This window comes from Tursiops truncatus, chromosome 14, assembly GCF_011762595.2.
Source record: "Tursiops truncatus isolate mTurTru1 chromosome 14, mTurTru1.mat.Y, whole genome shotgun sequence".
NCBI classification, from domain to species: Eukaryota; Metazoa; Chordata; class Mammalia; order Artiodactyla; family Delphinidae; genus Tursiops; species Tursiops truncatus.
The window spans coordinates 11,987,020-12,012,949 of record NC_047047.1 but is presented as its reverse complement, the minus strand read 5'-3'; the positions used below and the strand labels follow the sequence as shown (position 1 = coordinate 12,012,949).

Below are 25,930 nucleotides of genomic sequence, written 5' to 3'. Positions count from 1 at the left end.
AGGTGGAGTGAGGGGTAGGGATGGGGGGCAGAGACCCATAACAGTCTTCGGATACCTGAAGGGCTGCCACAGAGATGAGACAGTTTCAGATGTGGGTCCAAGGCATTGAACCAGGACCCATGGGGGAAGCCAGGAGTGGGCCAGCCCCTTCTGGGCCAGTGGTTTTCAAACTTGCTGGACCTCGCAGCACTCTCTTGAAATGAAACCTTTGACAGAAACCAGGTATCCAAACCAGACAAACGAAGAGCTGCTCTGTCTGAAGTAGGGGCTCTGCCCTCAGAAAGCCATTGGTCTTGAAAATCACTGCAGCAAAAGAACCAGACCTCTGCCTGCCCAGAGGGACCGCACGGTCCTCTTATTCAAGTTCATTGACCCTTTCTTGTAACTGTCTGTATGTTTTATGTCTGTCTGGCACCTAGGATTTTTTTTTTTTTTCCTCTGTGCATCCCTGCGTCTAATGAGGGAGGTCCTCTTGGAAGAGGTGGACACAGAGGCAAAGGATTCATAAAGGAAGCCCAGTGTGTGGGCAGAGAGGCAATGTTTAAGGGTCTGAAGCAAGGAGGAAAGTGTTGACTCAGTGCAGAATTTCAAAAGAGGGTGAAGTCAGCGGAGATGGGTCATTTGTTTTGACCAAAGTGATTAAAGAAGCAAACTCTGTGAGCTGAGTGAAGTGATGTCAGCCAGAGAAAATGGGATGGGGAGGGAGGGAGGGGGGAATAGAAGAGACTCACATCCACTGTGGGGTGGACCGGCGCAGTCACCGGGCAAGACTGCCTGCCTTGTGTGCATGGTGGGCCGGGGCCAGGAGGGCTGGGATGAGGCAGGTAAGGGATGAGGGTGTGGGTGAAGCATGTGGTCACGGGGAGCAGTTCTTCACTTACTGTGGGAGCTGTGGAGAGGCTCGGCAGGACCAGCCAGAGAGGAGCGGGAAGGACAGAGGGCAGTGGGAAGCAGATATACCAGAGCACAGACCCGGGTGGTGGTATGAAGTGTGGTTGCAACAGCTCAGTGCAAAGTCCCTGCCCCAAAGCTCCCACGCTTTCTCCCCTCCCTGCCACCCTTTTAGGGCTTCAAGCACCCCCAGCCACCATGCAATCACAGGCAGGGGCTCTGAGAAGAGCAAGCAGTGGCCAGGCTTGGAGGGGCTGGGTCCAGGAGAGCAGGAGGCAAGTTAAGGCCGCAGTTCACAGAGCTAGGCCCGCCCCGTGGGTCAGGCACAAGGCCTATGATGGCAGTATCCATGCTGAGCCCACGTGTGGGCTTGGAGCTCCTGAAAAAGCGTCCCCCCCCCGCCACCTCTGCTCAAGATTGGACCTAAATACTTCCCACGTGGCTGAGCCACCGTGAGCGGACTGGGGGGAGACGGCAGAGAGAAAGCAGCTTGCGAGGGGAATGATCTGGGAGTTCCCTGGAAGTCCAGTGGTTAAGACTTAGCTCTTTCACTGCCGTGGGCCCGGGTTCAATCCCTGGTTGGGGAACTAAGATCCCACAAGCCATGAAGGGCAGTCAAAAAAAAAAAAAAAAAAAAAGGAGGGGAATGATCTCAAGAGTCTGGGGGGCTGGAAACCTACTCAAAGGAGGAAGAGATGAGCTTGAAAAAAACGGAAGGAAGTCAAGCCCAAATTAATCCGAGGTAATGATGCTGCAGACAGAGGAGACGAGGGAGGACCAGGTACATTTTCATTCCATAATGAAATGTCACCTCCATGAACCCTCCCAGCTCTCTCCTCTGAGTAGCTTCCTATGAACCCTGCCTGCCACCTCCCGCCAAGTCTTTGCCTGCATCCCCGGGGTCAAGTCCCCTCCCAGTCCAGCGGCTCTGCTAGTGCGATGTCTGGGGTGGTATTTTCTGGGTCTCAACTTCTCCCTAATCAGCCCAGAAAGAAGAAACCTCAGGGTTTGGAGAACAGGAAGATTTCTCCTAACTCTACTCGCAGTTCCCGTCAGATGCCCCAGTATGGGGTCCCAGCACGCTGGCCGAGAGCAGTATTGAGGCTGTCCTTGTCCTGGCTGTACCGGGGCTGAGTCCCGCTCAGCTGACGAGAAAGCCCTGACTTCGGTTTTATCATCAAAGAGCCCGTTACCCGCCTCCATCCTTTTGTGCAAAATTATATTTAATCCTGCCAAAGAGAGTTCTGGATTGCCATAAATTCTCCTTGCTATCAGGGCAAGATAAGGAGTTGAAAAGAGGCCACAGAGAGGGCAGACATCAAAGGGAGCGGATGAAATGGTCTGAAATCACCTCTACCCGCAGAATTCCTGCGAGTCCTGGCTCTGATCCTGGCCTCTACCGATATTTAGAACATTTACCAGTATTTCTGAGGTGCTAGCGTTCTCTTCTAAAACCCCATTTCCCAGCCAGTCAACGTCGACCCGTGTCTGTGTCAGCTTCTTAAACATAGGACTGTATTGGAAGTATATTTGAGTACGGAGGAGATGGAATTACAAACCAAAGATAAACTTGTGGTGAAGAGCCTTAAAAAATCAATTAAGTCCATAAAATAGGCCGTGGAAGGATGCCTCCACCCTATGGCTTCTGTGGTTTCATTTCTAAGAAGGTTGCAAAGTTCTTGGCTTTGGGAGAAAACATGTTTAAGGAATTGAAGCGGAGTCTTGCGAGACTGGTGGGAAAGTTGATGGTACGGAGTCCGGGTGAAGGCTGTCCTGAAGACGGTCTCAGCAGGCTTTTCAAGGGGGCCAAGCTTCAGGGGAGGAAGCCTTCAGGAGTTTGCTCCAACATCTGATTCAGAAACCTCCGTCCCACTGGGAGAAAGTTAGGTGACTAAGGGGAGACGAAGATTAAAAATCTCAGAATACAGGGGAGTGAGGCTGGTGAATTCCGTTTCCCAAAGAGCAGTTTGGGAGCTAGTTCTCGTGGGACGGGACTCATGGGGGCAGCTGTGACTAAATTAAATTGTGGCTAAGGGGAGCTTGCACCCTGGTGCTCTGCCCACTGAGCTGCAGAGCTCAAGAAGCAGCAGGACCAGGTGATGGAAAGGGACAGGATAAGAGGAGAATGAAGGGGAATGTGGGACCACAGGGCTCCAGGGCCGGAAAGAGCTCTGTAGAGCACCTAGGCCAGCCCTAGCCAATAGGTGGCCTGAGAGCCAAGATATACCACCAACCCCAGTCACGGCAGACACAGATGCAGCCTCAGAATCCTTCTCAACACAATGCACCAGGAAGCCCCCTACCAATCAGTCAAATATTAATTAAGGTGAGCCCAATTTATAATCTGTCATCTAGCCTAGCTCCTCATGAGACAGACGGGAAGATGCAGGTCAGGAAAATTAAGTACTTTGTTCCTCAGCCACAATCTGGACCTAGATGTCTGTCTGTCTGTCTCTCTGTCTCTCGGAAGTAGGGAGGGAAGAGGAAAGGGAAAAGGCATCAGGCCCGAATCAGCCACCACCCTATTCTATCACTGTCCTACTCATGTCACGTACACCATGTGTCCTCATCCTGCCCGCACAGGCTTCATGTCCCTCCTCGCCTCTCATGGGCTCTGGTACCTGACCGGGGGCTTCATCCCAGGGTCCAAGGGGCTGACTCTGAGAGCTGATCGTATTGCGGTCTTTTTCGAAGAAAGATCAGATTTTCCCTTAGTGTCTCTTCTGCCTACTTCTCCCTCTCCTTCTAAATATACTGAAATTTCCCTTTCCTCACCTGTTTGGCCAAGCCCTCATTTGTTCAGGCCTGTGTCAAGTGAACTGAACCCATCTGTCGAATTCCAGTGGGTTCCTTTCTGTTTGGTCCAGCACTGACCACTGCTGGACATTATACTCAAACAAATTAGGAAATTAGGGGGTGTTGTTCATTTTTACCAAAACATTCACAGAGTTTTAAATAATGAATCGATGGCTCCTTTCCAATAGGATTTATTCTATAAGGTTTCCCTTGACATGTAACAACTTATAGAATGTGTCCATTGCACGAATCAGTGTTCACCTGTGGCATGACACCTTAGCTCTGAATTATGTTGATAACATTCTGGTAATAGTAATAAGATGTGTAAGGCTACTCTTATTTTTTATCCCATTTTGCATGTGAAAAAACTGAGGCTTGGGGTACGTCGGTGGCTGGTCTAGGGCACTTGGAAAATTAGTTGTAGAAGCAGAATGAGGACCAAAGTCCTCTGGTTCCTAGACCCTTCCCTTCAGAGGAAGGGCAGAAGTCCAGTAGGCCTGGTCTTGTTTGTTGACCCCCCCAGACTTGGACTTGGCTCCAGTGCCCATCCCAGTCTATCCCCATCATGACTTAGCGCCTAGCCTTGCTAATTTAGCATTCTTGCTTACTGCTGTATCCCCAAGTGCTGTGAAAAGTGCCTAGGGTATCAGAGTTACTCAATCAGTATTTGTCCAATGAATGAACTGTCTTCAGGGAACCTCTAGAAATAGAGGTAAGGAGGGAGTTACTGCTGTATTGACAACTTACAGGGTTCCATGCGAGGTACCTTCCCTCCCATTGTTACTAGGCACCCCCTGAAGGGCCCGACATATGAAGGACCTCTGGGGGATGGATGGGAGGAAAGTTGGACAAACAGTGCCATGGAAGGGGTGGACTTGGTAAGTTGGTTGACAGAGGCTCACAGCGAGCCTATGTAAGTCCTAGGAGAGAAGGTAGCCCCCAGTGTGGAAAAGGCAAAAGCATTCTGGTAATGGTGATAATCTAACTCACAGGTTCTCATTCCGAGGTGATTTTGCCCCCCGGGGACATATGACAATATCTGGAGACATTTTGGGTTGTCACACTGAGTGGGAACTGCTACTGGCATCTAGTGGGTAGACCCAGCATCCTACAATGTGCAAGACAGTCCCTCACAGAGAATTATCTCTTCCCAAGTGTCGATAGGTCTGAGGTTTAGAAACCTTGTAAACGTCACCGAGAGCTAGGACGACCCAATAATTTCATCATTCAAACGGGGGCATTTTGAGAGTGGAATGGACTTATTCCTAAATATGCTGGGACGGTGTTCATGACCTGGGCAGAACAGGATGCCTTGTCACCTGGCCAAGAGTCCTTGGATGGGGCAGAATCTCATGGGCCTGCAGGACATGGGGCAATGGAAGAAGGGACACGGGTGAAGCACTGTGGTTGTTGGCACGTGGTGTAGATGGAGAGAAACTCAGCAGGTCAGGTGGGGTCTCCAGAATGGGAAGGTTTGACTACCTGATGTCGAGGAGAGGCAAAGCCAGGGAAATCAGGGCTTCACAGAGCAGCCTCTGTGTCACCAAGGCCAGAGTATTACCCACAAATTATAGATAAACAAAGAGAGAGATGGTTCTTTTCAGGAATGGCATGGACAGATGTCAGTGGTTCATGGGCATGTGTAAACACTGTCTGTCAGCCCACATCTCCTTTCCAGGTCAGGAAAAGGCAATATGTTTCACGTCTCTTGCAGTTCTGATAGGTTGTATCCACCCGAAAGGCCAGGTCCAGGGGCAGGAACCTCCCTCTGGCTCAGCAAAGAGTGCAGTGATTGATTAGCGATGTCTGCCACACGTTTGAAAAAGGAGAGTGATGGGCCCACAGGACACACCTTTGCCGTCCCTTCCTAGGGCCTTGTTCCCGGCTCTCCTTGCAGCTGGAGATGTGAGCTTTGAGTCCAGTGGCCTCTAACATATTTATTTAGGTCAGGCTGTGCCGGCTGCTATGTGGGTGCCATGGGGGACCACAAAGACCCAGAAGACATAGCCCTCAGCCTCCCTCCGATACCATGACATTTTTATGGATGAATAAGATTTGTGTCAATAAAATCATTGGAGAACAGGGAACAATAGAGGACTGCAGTAACCAGGACACCCTGCATGGTGGAGCCTGTGGCCTGGTCAAGGCCAACCAAGGAGAGAGGAGCCTGGGCTCAGAGGAGGAGGGTGGGGGAGGAAGTGGGTCTGGAGAAGGACTTGGGAGAGAGCGGGAATGGCAGAGGGAAGGCTTGCTGAGCCCCAGGGGAGCGAGACAGTAAGTACAGGAGCCCACAGTGGCCCACCTGATGACACTTTGCTGTATTTTTGCAGGGCGAGAGATGGTGGGGCCCACGCTGCCTGGATACCCACCCCACATCCCCACCAGTGTACAGGGCAGCTACACGTCTTCTGCCATCGCAGGCATGGTGGCAGGTAAGGGGAGGGGCTGGGCAGGAGGGGAAGCATTGCAAAGAGGAAGTGGCGGCCCCAGGCCGAGCAAGAGAGGACGAGAGGTGAGCTGTGCCCCTCGCATAGGCTTCCCGAAGGGCAAGGAAGCGTGGACCGAGAGGTGTATCTTCTTATAAATGCCTGGAGAAGAGACTTCAGTGCAGTCCTGGCTCCGTAACTCTCTCCAGCTCAGCCCCCTTCTTCCCAGATGCTCCTGTATTACCCACCGTGATGAAAAGGGAGGGGCTGGGACAGCCTGGTGTTCAGATCGGAGCTCTGCCGTTTCTTCCAGTGATTCAGTGAGCCTTGATGCGGAGGCCGCTGGGGGCCATCGGAACACTGTGAGCTGAACCTAAACCCAGCCTACAAGCAGCCCGTGGTCTCCCAGTTATTCCACTCTGGTGAATCCCATTTACCCTTCCTATAAAATCTGAGTTTGCGTGGTGTTGGTGATGATGGCGATGAAGACGGTTGAAATACAACCTTCTTCACACCTCACACCCGCTCAACCCTGCACGGGCAGGACCCGTGGCCGGAGAGCTCCAAAGGTACTATAAAGTGTGAGACGAGCTGGGAGTACGTCTCCATCATCACTTGGACTGTCCTGGGATCCTCCCTGCCAGTCACTGGGGTCTCTTTATCCACCAGTGTGGTCATCACCCAGCAGTGACCCTGGGCAAGTAAAGACAATGAGAGTTTCTTCGGGCGAGTCTCACTCTTTTAGGAAACATACAGGAAGGACCCCAGGATGGATAGGGTCGAATAGAGCCATGCGCAGCGCCCAGAGAGGCCTGAGGACCTGGAGCTTCTGGAAGGGGCTCTGAATCAGTCAGGGCATCTGTGACCTTCCTGCCAGCCCTGGAGCAGCCTCTCTGGCTTTGACTCCAGAGACTCAAGGCGTTCACCCAGGCCTGTTTCCCTCCCCCACTGGCAGGGGTTATTCTTCACCAGCCACCCACTCGGGTGCCCTGTGCGAGGCAGGTGGGCTGGGCTCTCCGGGGCAGAGGGAGGGGAGGAGGAGGGTGGGAGGGAAGGAGGCTCTGCGCTCCCTGGGAACCCGCTGAGCGGGCACTTGTCGCTGCCTGGTTACCGTGGCGATGTGCTTAATGCAGCGTTGAAAATACAGAATACTGACTCCTCTCTCCCTCCTGGCCCCAGACTCCCTCCCTCCCTCCCTTCCTCTTCTGGAGCGTGAAATGAGATTGGTCCAGATAAAAAAGGAAAAGATTTGGTTATTTTTTTAAGAGTGTGGATAATGGGGCCCTCAATCAAAATCCCAGGCTCCAGTCGGCTCCCCCCTTTCCCCTTCCAACCTCTCCACCTTTCCCTGCCGCCTGCTTAGAAGGGGAGGAGGAGGTGTAAAGCACAGGGCTTTTCTCTTAATTATGGATCATTCCCGGGGGCAGGCCCAGGGCAAGGGGTGGTTCCTGGGGCCCAGAGTCTGACCTGTGAGGTAGCTGGAAGGCTTGGGCCTCTCATCAAAGGCCCCCAGGTTGTTTCCATAAAGACCTCACCCTGAGTGGGTGTTGTGGAAAAAAAATAAATAACACAAGTAAAGCACGGACTGCAAAGTGAATTCCAAGAGGGGGCTTGCTTGGCAAGGTGGATGGGCTCCCAGTAAGTTACATGCAAATCAGTTTTCAGAAAGTACAATGTTATTTAAATGCATCCCTGGTTCCCAGTAACTCCATGGTGCAAATGAATTCTTAAGGAATTTCTTTATAGAAAAAGTATTCGTGTCCATCTCTTACCAGTGGTTACAATCTCCAAGTTGACTGAAGCGAGATTCCTTCCATTAAAATCAAACCTTCATTGAGCACCTACTGTGTGCTAGGTACAGACAAAGTGCTCAAAGCAAGGCATACCAATGACATTCTTCAATCAATTGTGGAAGGAAGGAAGAGATCATTTGTCAGGCACTTTCTGTGTGCCTGGCCATTCATAGGTATACATTTATTTCTCATTTAATCCTCACCATAAGACTGGGAAGCTGGTATGATCTTAGTTTTATGTAGATAAGGAAACAAGCGTAGAAAAGCGAAGTAGTGTGCTCGGGCTCGTAACCATACTAAGGGGCTGGGTTGTTCAAACACAGTTTTTTTGATTTCAAATCTAGCATTCTTTCAAACCTAGCGTACTACACCACGCTGCTTCCCACCATACCGGAAATAATGACATGTGTTATAGGAGAGCGACGTAGGAACCAGACCAGGGCACAGATTTCTCTTATCCATTCATCTTCTCCTGTGCCTTCTAATTGTTGTTGCTGTTGTTCCTGTCTCATTGATACAGTTAATGACCCTCTAACCAGTTCTGGAGCTGTACCGAGAGCTCCGATAGATGGATCCATCCATCCATCTCTCCGTCTTTCCACCCATCCATCTTTACACACAGTTTTACATACATCCGTGTATCTTGTCATCTATTCTTCCATCCTTCTATCATTCATCCTTCTATTCATCCTTCCTTCCACCCATCCATCCATCCACCTATCCATCTACCCATCCTTCTATCCATCCATCCCTTCTATCCTTCCATCATCCATCCATCTATCCATCCACCTTTCCATTCATCCATCCGTCCTTCTATCCATCCTTCCATACATCTTTTCGCATATCCATTCTTTCATCTATCCATTATCCACCCTCTCAACCATCCTTGCATCCTACCATCCATTCACCACTTTTCACTTAACAGATAGTGGTTGAGGATCTATGGTATGGGATGCTGGGGATATAGCAGTGAACAAGACAGGAGCTTACAGCCTAAGAGTGGAGAAAAAAAGTGTAGTAAAAAAGTCAGTGAATGAATAAACAAGATAATTTCAGATAGTGATAAGCACTTGGAAGACAATAAAATGGGATGATGTAATACAGGGCCACAGGGAGAGAAGATTACTTTAGATTGGGTGATCCAGAGAGACCTCTCTGAGAAGGTGTTCAAAGCGGTCAGCCAAGTGATAAACCGGGGCAGACCGACCCCAGCCCAAAAGAACAGCGAGTGCAAAGGCCCCAAGGCGGGAACTAGGTTAGCATGACCACACAGAGAAAGAGGGCAAAATATCCAAGAACAGTGAGTGAATGGCGAAAGCACTGCAGAATGAGGAGACGTTGTATGCGGATGGGTCGAATTTGTAAACTACTCAGGCCACTGGGAAAACAAATTGCAGACAGTCAAAAGAGGAAGCACAGAGACCAACTGACCAATTGAAGGACAATTGCAGTAGTTCATACAGGACATAACAGTGGTGGGGGCCATGGAGGTAGCAGGGGAGGAGGAGAACAGAGACACTGAGGATGGATTTTGGTGGTAGAGCCAACAGCACTTACTAGTGAACTGGCTGTAGGGGTTCAATGACAGGGGAAACAAGGATGAGTCCCTGGTTTGGGGCTTGGGAAACAGCATGGATGGTGGTGACAAGTATATATGTGGGAGGTTAGAAGAGGAAGAGGTAGAGTATTTGGCATGTGGAAGTCAAGAGTTCTATTGGGCCATATTAGGATTGAGACACCACCTAGATAACCGGTTTAATACATCAGTAGGCATATGATGTGTGTCTGAAGTCAGGAAAGAATCCTGACTAGGGCATAAATTTCAGCCATTGTACAAAGCTGTTATTTAATGCCAAGGGATTACACAAGATCACTAGAAAGAGAATGTGAATGGAAAATCACAGGAGGCTCACAAACCCAGCCCTGGGATTCTTCGGCATTCAGAGACATAGCAGAGAAGGAACGGGCAAGGCCAGGGAGTCAGAAAGGCCCTTGGGTTGGGAGGCCAACCAGGAGAACTGGCATCATGAAACCCAAAGGCATGGAGGGAGTGATGAACTGAATCAAAGTCGGCTAAGAGGTTGAGGGGAGTGATGGACACGGAAGTGACCACTGGAGTGATCGGGGCAGAGGTTGCAGAGATTTGAAGAGATCAGCGTTGGCCTGATTGGAGGGGAATGAGGAGGTGAGGGCAGAGACCATGGAGCAGAGAAGGGCTGGTAGCTGGAGAGGAATGTGGGGTAAGAAGAGGATTTTTAAAAGAGAAGATGGCGGAGCATGTATGCTGGCTAAGGCAGTGATGAATTGGAAAGGGAGACGTTGATGAAGAGTAAAGAGAAGGGATAAACTGTAGGGACCAAATCCTCAGAAAGGGGAGTGAGGCAGGATGCAGAGCAAACAGGATGGGTTGACCTTTCATGGGTGCAGGGACATTTCATCTGCTTTGGCTGCAGGGGGCTTGACAGATCTGATGGTGGGAGGATGCTGCAGCCAGGGGGTGTACCACCTCCTGAGTCTCGTACCCTACTCCAACTTCTAAGTGACCGAAGCAGATAGGTACTCTGTAAGTGTGTGTTGGATAAGTGAATAAGTGAGCGAGTGGGTGAGTGAATGCACGAAGAAGTAACACAGGGAGAGGGCAAACACATTGGACTTTCCACCTCTCTTCCTGTCCTTCGGAGCCACTGAGGTTGGCATTGGGTGAGGTGGAGTCAAAGCCTGAGGGCGTTGCTGGGCAACCAACGTAGAATCGGCTTCTTCCAGGGTGCGCTGAACCCAGCAGTAAGCAGGACAGGCTGCATTGTGAACGCAAGAAGAAGTGCTGGGGGCTAGGGTCCTAGCAGGCCCTAAGGGAGCATGTGGCCTCGGGCAAATGTCCCTCTCTGCGCAGCAGCTTCTTCACTTGTGAAATGAATGGTTGGATGAGATCATTTCTTTTCCTTTTTACTATATTTAATTTAAAACAATTCTCTTTGATGTGACCATTTTTAAAGTCTTTATTGAATTTGTTACACTATTGCTTCTGTTTTATGTTTTGGGTTTTTTGCCACGAGGCATGTGGGATGCTAGCTCCCCGACCAGGGATCGAACCCATACTCCCTGCATTGGAAGGCGAAGACTTAACCACTGGACCGCCAGGGAAATCCCTGGATGAGATGATTTCTTAGTTTCTGGCTTTCTATTTTTATCCCTTTGCTTTTCTTCTCCCTCCCTTCTTATACATGTATTTCTTGGGCTCCTGACCTGTGTTAGACTTAGTCCCCGCCCCTAAGGAACTTCCTGTTGCTCAGGCTTTAACACTGGTTGGATGACTGGTGTGAGGCTCTACTGAGCTTTATTTCAGCGCCTACCTAATGGGAAAATCAGAAAAGCTAGCATTTCTTCACTGCTTCTTATATTCCAAGCATGGTGCTCATGAGCATTTGACGTGTGTTATCAGATTGAATCCTCAGCAAAACCCCATGAGATAGGGACAATAATCTGCCCCATTTTACAGATGAGGAAACCAAGGCTCAGAGGGGCTCAGTGACTTGTCCAAGGTTGCACAGCTAGGAAGTGGAGCAGGGAGATTTGGCTCCAGGAAGGCCAGCTCCAGAGCCAGGCAGCTTCGAGCCTCTCTTCTAGGCTCTGGGAAGGAGATCAGGAAGGAACTACAGAAAGCACGAGGCTCACAACAGCAGATCAGATTCTGGAAGGCAGTGTGGATTCACCGGAGCTCAGGGTTGGCGGGAACCTGGCTTTGTGGATGAAATTGTCTCCTAAGTACATAAATGGATGATCTGGGATTTCAAGTTAAGAGCCCTCAGGTCAACTTCTGCTCTGCCATTTCCCAACTGCGTGATTTGAGGCCCCCTACTCACTCGTGCTGTACTCCGATTGCCTCTTCTATAAATTGGCGCTACTGACGAGCACTTTGTCGGAAGCTTATGAGCATAAAGGGGCTTACCGTGTGGGAAAGTGTTTTGCCAACTTTACGCTCCGTCCCAAGCCCCAGCAGTAATTGCGGTGGTCTGCTCTGTTATTTAGAGGAATTCTTAAGTAATTTTTTTGGGAAGTAATTCCTTTGGTGAAGCCAAGAATCCAGTCACAGAAAGAGGTGATATGATTTGCTTTGTGTAAATCGTGCACTGAATTTGCTTGCAGTGGCAGGTCTGAAGTGAGACAAACATCTCTATGGAGCCAGTCCCAGGACACAGATGCCCTCCCCTCTCCTTCCCTTCACCCTCAGCAACCCCACCACCACCAAACACACGCCCCTCCCTCACAAACCATACTTAGGGAGGCTACAAAGCTTATCCTTACTGAGTCCTTCCATGACCCCTAACCCCTCTCACTCCCATCGGCCCTTCCTGGAAAGACCTTTCTACAGAAGGTCCAGTAGCAGCAGAAGTGGTTAGAACCTGGGCCCTGGTCACAGCACAGCTTCCAAATTCCACCAGACCCTCCATGTGTGTGAGCTTCTGCAGATCCCCAAGCCTCTGTTTCCTCATCTGGAAAATGGGCACAATACTAAAATCGACGTCCTGGGGTTCCTGGGAGGGCTGATCTTGATGGGGCAGTACCTCCAGTCCCTGATGGAAAAGGCACTGCCCCACGTGATGCAGACTGAGGGGCCCCCGAAGGACTGATGGGGGAGGACTTGCTCGATGCCTGCCCTGCAGACCCTTGTCCCCCATCCCCAGCCTTCCATTGGTGCCTCTACCTCATGGGTCTCACATTCTCTTCCCACAGGAAGCGAATACTCCGGCAACGCCTATGGCCACACCCCCTACTCCTCCTACAGCGAGGCCTGGCGCTTCCCCAACTCCAGCTTGCTGAGTAAGTTGCCTCTGGGGCCTCCCAGGCCCTCTGCTCTGAGGGGAGGAGGGGTGCAAGGCTGAGCCAAAAGTTGCCTGAGACCTGGGAGGCCCCAGTTAGATGGAGGGCCCAGGAAGACAGGTGTTTTCCGTCATCCGAGCAGATAGAGGGAAGGCAGGGTACCGGGTTGCCTGGGAGAAGAGGCAGAAGGAAGAGAGACTTCCGTGCATCACGGTCTCTCTTCTCCATCTTCTATTAAATCTTTTGTTTTGTGTAAGATTCAGGGCTCAGGCTTTAGGAGGGCAGTGGTGAGTGGACTCCAGAAAAATCTTGGAGGGGAACTGCCTTCCTTCAGGGACTTAGAGTCCCACAGCTGCAGACGCTGTCGCAGGGGCGCCCTGCGGGAGTGCCAGCTGCCCCTCTGCCGCGGAGCACCCTGATTGCAAACAGTGCCGTCCTGTTGCCCGCATTAACCATCTAAGCAACTCAAAGCTACTCACGATTCAGCACCAGAGCCCTTACGCAGAAATCCTCTGTTCCACCACGTTCCTGTTGTTTGGCTTGAGATACGGACAGCCTTCAGGAGGAACAGAGAGTGAGCTGTGGAGCTGCTCATCAGCCCCTGTCTCCCCCCGGGCCTGGGCTGGGTAGAGAAGCTTTTCAGGAAACCAGGCCCCTTAATGGGGAATGTGAGAGGTCCCACTGGAGTCTCCGTGAGGGATGGCCTTAAGGGTCTCAGAGCAAACCTGAACCGGACAGAAGCCGCAGTGCAGTACGGCCAACCGCAAGGGCGCCGTCTCAGGCCTGGCAGGACCGTCCATTCCCAAGACGCCCCCTCTCCTCCTGTTACCTCCTGATGTTCCAGAAATGACTAGGAGGCTGGCTGAGCTGGGTTCTGTTTGCCAGATAAGTTCAAGCCACCCTTCTGTTCAATGTAGCCGGAAAGGCTGACGGCATTGAGACATGCCCTTCCCACGGAACTTTCCCGGGCTGCCCATCCTGCAGGTGTGCAGAGCTGCCCGGTGCAGGCCCTCAAATGTGCATCCCCCTCGACCAGTCAGGATCCAATCCCCCTGCTTCCCAAGAAGAAGATCCTCTGACCTCGCACGTTTTGGGCGAGACTGGGGAAAGCCCCAGTGATCTCCCCGCGTGAACTTGCTTCTTCAGGGTTCCAAATGTAACTGCTCTCTCTTGCCCTCTCCCTGATACAAGGGTGTTGAAGGTCAAAGGAGTCATGGCGGGAGGGGCAAGAAGCCACTGTTCTCCTTCTGGCCAGAAACTCAAAGGTGAGGCCAGAGAAGGAGGAAATAGGGCCAGAGAGGAGTTAATCTTTGATGATCAGATAGGCCCGAGGGATCAATGATTAACTTGTGCTGTCTTAAAGGTTGGCAGAGGCAGGGAGAGTCTGTGGTGCAGTTTCCCCTTCTGACCAGCAGTGTTGTTCTTTTTTCGAACGTGTCCAGGTTCCCCGTATTATTACAGTTCCACAACAAGGCCAAGCGCGCCACCTACCACTGCCGCGGCCTTTGACCATCTGTAGTTGCCATGGGGACAGTGGGAGCGACTGAGCAACAGAAGGACTCGGCCTGGGACGGGCCCCAGAGAGTCACACAAAGGAATCTTTATTTATTACATGAAAAATAACCACAAATCCAGCATCACGGCTCCCTCCCCGTGTGGTTGATTTAATGAACCATGAGAGACCGGACGACGTTGGAGAAGGCCACGCTGTCCTCCAGGACTCCTTAATGAGGGGCAGGAGTCCCAGGGGGACAGAACTGTCCCGTTCCAAAGAGACAAAATTGGAGGAGAAGTGGGGAGATAAGAGGGGACAGCCAGAGGCTTGAGAGGGACGGCACATGGGGCCCACGACGGGGTCAGGGGCACACAGAGGCACCTCTGTGGCCCCATCACCGACACGCTCTAGCGGCCGCGGGCTGTAAGCGCTTCGGTCCAGCCCACGAGCCACAGCGGGTGCGAAGGCTCTCCCGCACCGCCGCCCGGAGACGCACCACCTTCTCTGGGCAGCTTGCTTGGCGCTTTCCACTCCTCTCCCTCTTGGCCCACAGGCTGAACACTGGGTCCAGCCAACCAGGAGCTCTGCCCGGTGGTCAAGGTGGTCATCCGCCTTCCTTTTACCTGCTGCGGTGAATGTAGGAGCTCCACCCCAGATGCTCCCCACCACGGAACCACCCCTTGGCGGCCAGACCTCAGCCTGGCCAAGCCTATTGCAGCTTGAGACAGACATTCCGAAGCCCCCGGGCTCCTGGGGGTGGGGTGCAGCCCTGCCCAGGGCGGAGCCAGGCACCGTGGCTGGGGACCCGCCTCCCCTCCCAACAGCCCTGCCGAGCCCACAGCTACCCCCCAAAGCCAGCCGTGGCGGTTTCCTCTCTGGCTCTCACCGTGCCTGCCCTCCGCTCCCCAGGCCCGACTGTAAATTCTGTAAATGAGGTTCTGCTTGAGCCCAGCTGCCCTCTTCCTCTCAGTGAACTGTCTCCCTGCCATGTCGGGCTTCTCCCCCTGACGCTTCTTTTTTTTTTTAAAGACAACCACCACTGCCACAAGACTCAATAAACCATTACTCTTGGTCTCCAGCTTTGGGGTTGGCTGGGGAAGGAGGCACCCCAGGACTGGGTTTTTTCTCCAGAGAACCTCAGAGCCCAGTGGCCAGCGAACTCACTTTGGGGGCCGGGCGTTGAGAGGACCACGAATGCCCAAGGGAGAGAGCCCCTGACTTAGCATTCGCCCTCTGCCCCAGAGACATGTTCAGCCCCGGGCAAATCACGTATCCCAAGCTTTGATTGTGCCAACTCTGAGTAAATGCGAGCATAAAATAGGCACGTGGCCCAGTGCCTGGCCAATCACAGACTCCCCACAGGTAGCTGCTGTTGTTATTAACAGGAAGCCAGAGAATCCGCCGGGAAGGTTGGAGGCAGATCCGGGAACAGCTCTGCGCTGGAGCCCACATAAACAGCTCTTAGGATCCCTGAGGTGTGAGAGGAGGGAAGGGAGAAGACAGTTCCTGGGCTCTGCCGGATGGGGCCTCACGTAAATTAAGCCGCCATTTGCCCTATTTTACATATGGGGAAACTGAGGCTCAGAAAAAAATGAAATAACTTGCCCAAGGCAGGAAGTAGTAGATTTAATCAAGTCCTCTTACCTTAAGTCCAGCACTTGCACCCAACAGCACAGGGCTCTCATCAGGGATGCCAGGGGGCTTCTAGACCCAAGGGAGGTTCTGAGGCTGCCACCGAGAGTTTAATTTGGGGGGGTTTGGTTCCTAAGTATTTGGCAAGACTGTGCAGTCAGGAAGCTGAGGCCAGGAAGGGGTGAGGGAGCTACTCTAAGGACTTAGGACAACCCCCTTCTGTGAAATTTTAGAGGACAAGTCACAATGGTGGCTGCCAGGTCTCTGCCCCCAAGAGGGTGCCTGGCCCACCAGCGGCTGCCTGGTGTCTGCGTGGACCCTCTCCGTGAGGGACCCAGCTGGAGCCGGGGGCAGGATGCCCAGATTAATGCCGACAGCTGGGCAGTAACAGCTGAGGTTGAGTCAGGTGGAGGAGGGGCTTCCTCCTCCCCCACTAGCACCACAACCAGGGGCTCCCAGGCTGGGAGGGCAGCGGCTGAGAGACAGGCCTCTGACCTCCCTGGTCCTCCCAAAGGAGAGGCAAGGAATGCTCGCTGCGGATGGCATAGAGTGGGCCCCCCACAAAGACCAGTCCCCATGACTTCTGAGCGGATCTGAGATGAGGCTCAGTTTTCAATAACAGGATATTCCTCCAGCCACGAGCAATGGTGGCAGGACTGCATCCCATTATATCTGGGTTCCTGAGAGCCCTAAGACAGTCCCCACCCAGGAATCACCTTGAGGTGGATGGTGCCCCCCCCAGAGCCTGCAGAGCGATCCTTCCTATTCCCAGCCAAACCCTTTCTGGGGACCCTGGTGCTCTGGCAGCCTCTCCAAGCCCTGAATGACAAAGGGACCTGGGCTGCGCTTTTGCGGGCTGACCGTGGTTCAGCGCCCCCCTTCCTTCTCGGAGGTGAGCTGAGCCCCCCGGGACACTCTGCTCAGAGCAGGTGTCGGCGAGTGTGCGGCAGGTCCTGGCCAGTAGCGCTCCAGACACTCCGTCCACAGTCAAACCACGGGTCCCCCTTCGGGGCTTGGAAAATACAGCCGTCTGTGTGCTTGGGGGGAGAGATGATCTCAGGTGCCCTGACATCAGGGGTGGTGTTGGGACAAGTTGGCGAGGTACATGACGGGGTCGTGGTGAAGAAAGAGTATGAGGGGAAGGGCGGGGAGGACAGGTGTTGGGAGGCACAGATGAACAGGAAGCGGCTTTCCTGCTGGGGAGTGTGGGAAGTATCCGTGGGTAGCTGCGTGGGAAGTGGCAGAGAGGTAGTTTACTCTGTAGCAGGGTCGAGGCCCTGGGTTTTCTGAAGGCATATGGGAGCAGTGCGTGTGTCGGTGGGAGAACTGGGGACGAAGCCTGGGCCCGAGGCGTTCCCAGGGCAGCGAGGGCCCTGCCTCACCGCCCCCCCGCCCCACACCCCATCCCCATTGCACCCTGGAACCATCCCTCTCACTGCCTGTGTGGAGAGTCTTCCTCAGCTTTCCAGGCCCTACTCCCCGGTCTGTCATCCCTACCCTTCCTCCTCCAGTGGCCCCTGCCCTCCTGACATTGGCCAGGAGAGCCCAGGGTACCTGGAGCTCAGCGGTCTGTGTGGGCCAGGCAGCCCTTGCATGGTGGTGCATTTCCTGCTGGGAGACAGAGCAGCTAGAACCCGACCTGGGCCCACCAGTGGGGCAGAACACACCTTTCTAAGGTGGACTGGAGCTGCTGTGACCCTCTGGCCCCTACCCCATGGCCTGCGGCAGGGGGAGGCAGGGGCGGCTAGGAGTCCTGCCCCAAGGCCAGCCCCTCCTGTCTCTTCGCCAATATTCTTGGCTTTGGTTGTTACTAAAAAACACGTACCTTCTGCCCGTCGTGTGCCAGAGACACACTCAACCCTCACAACCACCTCAGGTGAGAGGAGAGTGTGGCCACAGTCTACAGATGGGGAAGTAGGAGGCCAGAGAAGGTGAGGGGCTTGCGAAGGTTTCCCCCCTCCCGCTGTCCTCACCATCCTCCTGGCCCCCTCCCCAAATACTCACAACTTTTCCCACCAGCGTCTTCCTAAGGCTCGTCCTTTGGGGGTGGGCACAGGACAAGGGGGCTGGAGACCTCGGGGTCCCGAGTCAGTGCCCTGAGCTTCAGCGGGGATTGGCGCTCCCTCCCTGGCCCTCCCTGAACTCCCCCATCCTCAGAAGATAGAATCACCCTTCTCCCATAGGCTTAGTCTCTGTCTGTTTACAAAACTCATTCCCATCCATCTGTGTCTCCGATTCTGAACATCGGCCCCGTTTTGCCCTTGGGGAAACTGAGAGCAAGAGATGACTGGATCTTTCAAGGTCGTTCAGAGGAGCTGGGGCCACAGCCCGACCCCTAATCTAAGGCCAACTCTGCATCCCAATCTAAGTCCTTGAGTAGCTGGATGTGGCCAGGCTTCTGCAGAGACCTCAGGCTCCCATCACTTTGTAGGGAGGGACAGAGTTATGGGGCCGCCTCCTTGACCCTTAATGTCCCCCCAGGCCGCCCCTTCTCCAACTTTTAGGGTCATAAAGCATTTCCACCGCAGGCAGGGGTCGGATTGTTCCTCTGCCTCAGTTTGTGAGACACCCGCAGACAGGGAGTGACCCAGCCTGCTACCTGCAGCTGCCGCTGTGATTGTGATGAAAGCATCCCGGCCCACAAAGGCCGCCTCCTCTCTTTCCCTCGCACCTTTCTCTTTCCTTTTCCCACCTCTTTTAATCTCAGCAGTCCCTCTTCTGCTGAGTCCGAAGCAATTATTCCTTTGAGAGACCTTTGTGTCTGCAGTGAATGGTGGGGAGGGCTTAGACTTTCCCCGTGTCTGCTGAGGAGAGGCTGGAAGCATTTCTCCCTCCTTCCATCCCTTCCGCTTGCTTTCTTACTCTTCTCATTACTTTATTCTCTTCCTCTGGCTCTTGGGGGCTCTCGGGACACGGATGCTGGAGGTCCCTATCTCCTGATGGCAGATCCCGATTCCCTACTGCTCCCTGCTCGAGCGCATGCACCCACACACACCACCAGCAACCCCATCGCCACATCTCTAAGCCCCTCAAACCAAACCCGGTGCCTGGCTTCCTGGACAAAGCTGGAGGGAGCAAGGAAGGCCGGTCCCCGCCCCGGCAGCATCCTCCCCGGACGTCCCCCTATCTCCTTCTCTCGCTGAGCTGAGCGGCAAAGGCTAAGCCCCAGCTGCTGAGAGGCTGCCCTGAGATTTGGGGCGAGGGCTGGGGGAAGTGGGGCTTTGTTTTGAGGGAGAAGGGAGGTCAGGGCCCAGCTCCTCTGCATCTGTACCCGGTGGCAGCCGGCCAGGCTGGGGAGGGAAGCGCTGCCTCCGGCTCTCCCAGGGAAATGTGATTTCCCCTTGAGTGAAGCAGACTGTGCAGTGTGGAAATTGGCTCTTTTCTGAGTGAGTGGCGTCTGTTCTGGAGTCGGGGGCGGGCTGGGGCCCACGGGAGGCCGCGCTGGCCCCCGGAGTGAGCCCGGAGCAGCCATGTGCTGAGAACTCATTAGGGATAAATCAAACTAGTACCAGCATGACGCCAACTCCCTTCCCCCCACCGCGCCTCCCGGCGCCCCCCTCCTCTGAGACGCCCCACTTCCCCTCCCCCTCCTCTCCAGCCAAGGCATCCTCCCCCGTGTAACGGGAGCCCAAGCCCACACGTGCGTGCGCACCATCACACACGCAGCCCTGCCTTGAATGAGAACCGCTTTCATTTACAAATAAATCTTTTTGTTTGTTTTAGATGTGTTTGCTTTTTACAGGGAGGCGGGCGTTAGTTAGCTTCCCTAACAGCCCAGGCCTGGGAACTCACATTCCCCTCCAGCCCACCCTTCCACTGCCATCAGGCCCCGGTTTTCACGTCCTGCTCGTGCCTCCCGGGGGTCCTGAGTGGAGGCCCCCAGCTGTGGGCAACGTTGGTCCCCCCCATACACCCCCTGGGGAGAGGAGTGCACCCCCGTGGGCCCGGCCAGGAGAGCATCCCCCAGCCCACCCACACGCCTCCCCAGGGGACCTTGCTGCGGCAAAGACATTGTTCATCAGTACGGGTGAGCTCGGTCCGAATGGAAACTTACTTCTCCACCAAAGGGAAGAAGTGAGAGAAAGAGAAGAGGGTAAGAAAGAAGGAAGCGGGGGCAAGGCCCCTTGGCCGCGGTGAGGACCGAGGCTTTACTTGTAGGAAGTACAGCCACGCCCTCCCCCTCTATGCTGATGATGGCGATCAGGGAAAGGGCCTGCTGGCCACACATTCTAGGGGCTGAGGTTGTGGTGTCGCTGGAGCTGTTAGTTATGGTAATCGTAACACCTCTGCTTACCCCCCTGGGGGACAGCGTTGCTCCAGAGCTCAGGCCTGGGTGTGGGGCTGTGTCCCCGCCCTGGTTGCCTCCCCGGTTGGCAACCCCAGGGAAATCCTCAGCTGCGTAAAATGCATGGCTCGGGCCAGAACGATGTCCAGCCGTCACACCGTGATTCAGTGGCCACCTGGGCAGTGAAAGGCATTACGGGACTCATCTGACTGGTTCAGGTATGAAGCCCTCTTTCGACCAAATTCCCCTGGTAATTTTCCATCAGGCAAACACCGTATTTCCATATGCGGAATCCGGTCTCTGTTCGAGGTGGGGTGGGGGGTAGTTGGCTTCTGGTGGCCCACCCACCCAGGGCCCTGGGCTCCTGCCTCAGCTGGCTGGGCTAAAGCCAGGCTTCCAGAAGATTCCAGGCTGGGACAGAAATCAGAAACCTGAGCGAAGTGAATTAGCCACAGTTCATACAGTCTGGGGCCTGAGAAGGCCTAGTTCTCACATTCACTGATTCACCTGTTCATTCAGAAATAGTTCCTAAACCCCCCGTTCTGTGCCAGACCCCGTGATAGGCACCTAGAAGGAAACAAGATGGACTGGACGGGATCATACCACCCCCACCATCACCTAAAATAAAAACAAGAAACTTCAGAGCTTTTATTTAAAAAATGAGACTTATAAAAGTCAGTATAGGGCAAGACGGGAAAGGGATAAAAGCCAGAAGAGAGGGGACATAAAGTGCTGTCCGGTTTCAGGTAAGATTTGCAAAATCCCTCACGGCCCTCCCAGGCCTTTCTTGAGCATCCGTAGCGTCTTCAAGACGCAGCTCTAAGAACACTGACTGCAAGCCCTCAACCTCGGGCCTGAAAAGGGCTATCGTCCTGAGCTTCTGGGTCCCACCGAGGGCTAAGGAGGGCGCTAGGCAAGAAGACTCAACGTCGAGGAGACTCACAACGTAAGCGTCCTTTCCCAAACACCCTCTCACCCCACGGCGGACACTGGGGGCCTGCCCCCCCCCACCCTGTGACTAACTAGAACCTGATGGCCCCGGTCTTTCTCTGAGCTGCATCTTTGTTGCTGCAGTGGGGGTCGGGGTGGGGGTGGGGCGTGAGGGGATGCTCAGGGCCTCTAGAAGCTCACTTCCCTGCAGTCCTGGCCAGTCCCCCTCCTTCCCATCTCAGTAACCCCCTGCACCCTGACCACAGGTCCAAGAACTGGAGGGAAGGGAGGATGAAGAAGGTCCTGGGTAGAGAGGGTCGGGAAGAGGTCCGGGAGAGGAGGCGGGCGGATGGCACGTGGCGGGGAGACACCCCCTGGCTGTGAGGTCGACATCTCCATCTCCTGGGTCCTTCCCGGCTATAAGCTCCGGCTCGGGGTGGTTACGGGGACCGGGGCCTTGGGGACACGCCTCACCTCTGTGACCCCTTCCCCCATGCACATTTGCACCAAGCTCTCCTTGGAGGATGGAGGGAGGGGCATTTGGGGGCTGAAACACGACGATGGCGAGAGCAGAGGGCGTCATCGGAAAGGGACCAGGTGCCTTCTCCCCGCAGCCAGCCGGGCGGGGGTGGGCGGAGACCCAGGCCAAGGCTCGGGGCCCATCTGAGCATGTCGCCTGCTAAAGGAGGAGCGGGGGTGGGGGAGGGGAGGAAGGGGAGTGAATAAATAATGGGAAATAAAACTTCATGAAGCAGAAAATAAAAAGCAGATTATACAGATGTGGCAATTTGAAGGATCATTGCCTCTGTCCTCTTTCTAACTGCTGCATCTGGAGGTTCGAAGCACCTTATCCCCTCCCCTCCCTCTGCCAGGTCCCCGCCTGGCTGGAGGTCCCTCCGCGTGCCTTGGCACCTGAAACACTCAGCCGGTGGCATCTCCTAGCACCACACGCTGCTGCCCAGCCTGAGCCTGCGGGGCTGGGGCACGGGGTGAATGGGTAGAAGGGTGGGCCGGGCGTTTTGGGGTGAAGACCCGAGTGAGGGCTGACTGGGGAAAAAGGGGAGCATTTGTGAGAGCAGAGTGTGGGTGAGGACGGGGTTGGTTGTGGGGAGTCTGGACGGGCAGCGGTGACGGAAAGGAGCCTGGATGGGCGGGAACAGGGGGAGGATTTGGCTGGGGCCTGAGGAAGGTCACCCCTTGCGAAAAGGGGGTTTGGATGAGGTTTGGCCCGAGGGTGAGATCCAAACTTCTGTATCTTCGTGCCAGCAGCTTCTTTCTCGTCTTCATCAAAATTCATTTGTTAAGCTTCAATTTGACACCGTGCCAGGCGCTATATTAACAGACATGGTCCCTGCCCTTAAGGAATTTCCAGCCTAAGACACACACACAAGCTGACATTCTGTTTATTTTATTTTAAATATTAATGTATTCCCACCTTGTTCCAGAGAGGATTTGAGACAGCTCACAGGAAATGCATGCAATAAATTAGTGAAATACAAATACGAAATAAAGCATCAGGAGCACAGAAAATATAGAACGGGTGGAAGAGTGGGTCCTGAGCGGCTGCACCTGAGCTGCAAATCGGCCTGGAGCCTCTTGGCGGCCAGGTGAAAGGGTTGTCACGGTCACTTGCCAGGCCTCACTCGCTCAGTGAGGGAGTCAGCGCCTCTCTGTGCATGTACTTCCTCCCCACCCTGTCTGTGTCACACCAGATGGGGACAAAGAGATCCAGAAAATCAGAAGCTTCTACCTGACACCCAAGGTGAAGGCAAAGGCCCATCTGGCTCAAATCTCTTCATCATCCTGGCATGTTGGCTTTCAAAGCAATGGACGACCTGTCACAGAATCATTCATAGAAAAGGGGAGTCAGCCGGGGACAGGTTTAGGGGAGATGATCCTAAGTTCACTCTTCCGTGTAATGAGTAACATCTGTACAGAAAGTTACCATTTCCAGGAGGATTGGTTGAGGGACCACGTCCTGCAGACAGAACTCCAGGTCTAAAACTCAGAGCAAAGATCAGGACTGAAACCTTAGATTTGGAGGTTTTTCCCAGAAGCGAAAGCGACAGCCCTGTAGTCACCCAGGTGAGATCTCTGAGAAGCCCCCTTGCGAAAAGGCTGAGTTCAGGCTGGGCCGCGGGGAGGTTACAAGCGGAGAAAAGACAGAAAAGAACATGCAAGAAAGTAGAAGACGAACCAGGAGAACGTGGAGTTCCGGAAGCCCAGGGAGGATGAAGTTTTGAGATTTACCTTTTTCAACACCAGGAGTCAGGCCCTGGGATACGATGGAAAACAACCAGCCCTGTTCCCGCCCTTGGGAGGTTTATGTTCTACTGGGAGCAAAGAGACAGGAAAGACAGGAGGGGAGGGCAGGGGAGGGGTGTAGAAAGTTAGGCTTTGATGTGATAGGGAATAACGGGGGGAGAAAGAGTCAAGGAAGGCTTCACGGGGGAGGTGGCATGTGGACGGCAAGGGATTTTGCCTCTTCCCAGTCCTAGCACTCCGAATTTCTCAGCAGATGTTCCCCCCTCCATCCTTTGGGTGGCATTGCCTCCACACCCCACCCCCATCTCGGAAGGAGGCCTCTGATTACCTTAGGCCCCTAGTGATTGGCTCAGAGGTGGGCACATGGCCCAAGGTATGTTGCTCAAAGAGACCCTACCCTGGGGCTTCCCTGGTGGCACCGTGGTTGAGAGTCCGCCTGTCGATGCAGGGGACACGGGTTCGTGCCCCGGTCCGGGAGGATCCCATGTGCCGTGGAGCGGCTGGGCCCGTGAGCCATGGCGCTGAGCCTGCGCGTCCGGAACCTGTGCTCCGCAACGGGAGAGGCCACGACAGTGAGAGGCCCGTGTACCGCAAAAAAAAAAAAAAAAAAAAAAAAGACGAGACCCTACCCTGGACTTGAGATTGAAATTTCCAACGAGCAGATATTCTCTGCGCGCTAGATTTGTACCAAGAAGAGGGAGTCTTGAGCTCTTGGGGCACCTCGGTACCGTGAGGGTTGCCCCTGTCCTCCTAGGCCTGGGAGAAGAACAAGAGAGAAACAGGTTCCTGGCTCAGGGTGGAGCCCGACCTGGACACAGACTGTCCAGTTACTGGAGCTGAACAATGTCCTATTCTGCTAAAGCCCATGTGAGTTTACATCTGTCACTTGCAAAGTCCAGGCAGAGGGAGAGCTGAGTGCAGAGGCCCAGCCTCGGAGCAGGACCCCATGTTTGAGGGCAGAATGTGAACCGGAGTCCAGAGGCGGGAGGGTGCCTGAGGAAGGCCAGCGAGGCCGGTACTAATAGCTAACAGGCTTTCCTTCTGTGCCAGGCATTGTTCCGAGCTGTTTACGTGCATAATTTCACTTAATCTTCACAAGGACTCTGTGAGGTAAGTAGTGCTATTATCCCCATTTTATAGAGAAGCAAATGGCACAAGAAGTTAACAAACTGGCCAGATCACACTGGGCCTTGTGCGGGTTCCACAGATCAGGGGGCACATGGGGCCAAAGGTCGCTGAGAGGTGAGGAAGCTTGATGACTGAGGGTCGTAAGTGGGGAGCAGTGGCTGGAGGCCAACATGCCAAGTGTGAACGGGACCAGGGGAGGGAGGGAAAGGGCTGGCAAAGACCACACATCCGTGGATCTCGGCTACAGGCAGCAGACGGTCAAGTGCAGGCTCTTCTTTTTCCTCACGATGGTGATACTTCAAGTTGTTTGCGAGGCAAGATAATGAAGGGGTAGAGCATAGGCCGAAAACCCAGATGGGACCCCCGAGGGCGAGGTCAGGGTAGGCAGGACATGGGGAGGGGGAGGGGTGTGGGCACGAGGGAGGGGGAGGGTCAGTTCCAGGAATGCACGGAGCATCGCTTCCTCAGAAGGCAGGGAACAGGTGGAGATGGGGGCCAGTTAGATGCAGGATAGCTGGAGGCAAAGGTGTTGGCAGAGGGGGCAGTAGGAAGGGGCCCTTACGCAGAGTGTGGCATTCAGGACACCCCCTAAGTATGGGCAGCAAGCAAGTTGGGGGGTCGGGGGAAGGGAGAGGGATGTGGCCAGATGTGGATGGCCAGGTTGTCCCAAGGTTCCAGGGCATTCTCTTCCCCCACCCCCTTTTTATTTTAGACTTACAGAAAATTTGCATGCATAGTATAAAACACCTCCAGGCCATAATCTACCCTATTCTAGGCTCACTTACTCAAGTCATTCAATCTTCTTAAAGCCAAACTCCCAGACTATCTCCCAAGCCATGAACCCGTCACTCTTCTGCTCGAAACCCACCCTCCTGGGCTGCACACCAGGTCCTTTAAGATCCAGCTTCAGCCCACCCTGACCACCGTGTGTCTCTCACTCTATCCCACCTCAACCCTCCAGCCCAGCTCCTGCCGAGCAGGACATGCCCCACTTGTTTCCATCTGACTCGGAGCCCCCAGAGGAAAGGACCCAGACCTCGGGCCCTAGTGATCTTAACTCCTCCCTGGTGCCTGGCAAACAACAAACAAATGAATGTCTTCAGCAGAAAGCCAGATGGAGCAGAGATGCTGAGAGACCAGGAAGAGGTTACATCTGGGGTATCTCCTGGTTAGCTGAGCTCCCTAGGTGGGAAAGGAGGAACCGAGGGCAAACTTCAACCAGCCTTATGGAGTCTGAGCTGTTCACCAAGAACCTGTGCCCATCCCCTTCTCCTGCAAAGATATGGACCAACCCAGTGCTGAGTAGGAAAGAAGAGTAGGGTGGACACTAGGTGAGTCTAGGCCCGTGGGGTTTGATCCGTTCCAAACCCAGGACCGGGACTGGGTGCTCACTTGGTTTCCATTTTTGTAGGTTCCTTGGGACAGTTCTGTAGGGAGTTCTAGTCTGTCCCCATAAGGTTCCAGAAACTTC

At 53.9% G+C, this 25,930-nt stretch overlaps 1 protein-coding gene across 1 annotated transcript in view; it reads left to right on the top strand.

The window, feature by feature from the left end:
* The window catches only part of PAX8 (paired box 8), a 31,373-nt gene extending 11,800 nt beyond the window's left edge, over positions 1-19,573 (top strand). Inside the window, exons 9-11 of the mRNA XM_033838688.2 lie at positions 6,018-6,119; positions 12,638-12,724; positions 14,167-19,573. Of these exons, the coding sequence (XP_033694579.1) occupies positions 6,018-6,119; positions 12,638-12,724; positions 14,167-14,243 (266 nt within the window). The 3' untranslated portion in view covers positions 14,244-19,573. The remainder of the gene's footprint in view (positions 1-6,017; positions 6,120-12,637; positions 12,725-14,166) is intronic.
* The last annotated feature ends 6,357 nt before the right edge of the window (positions 19,574-25,930 follow it).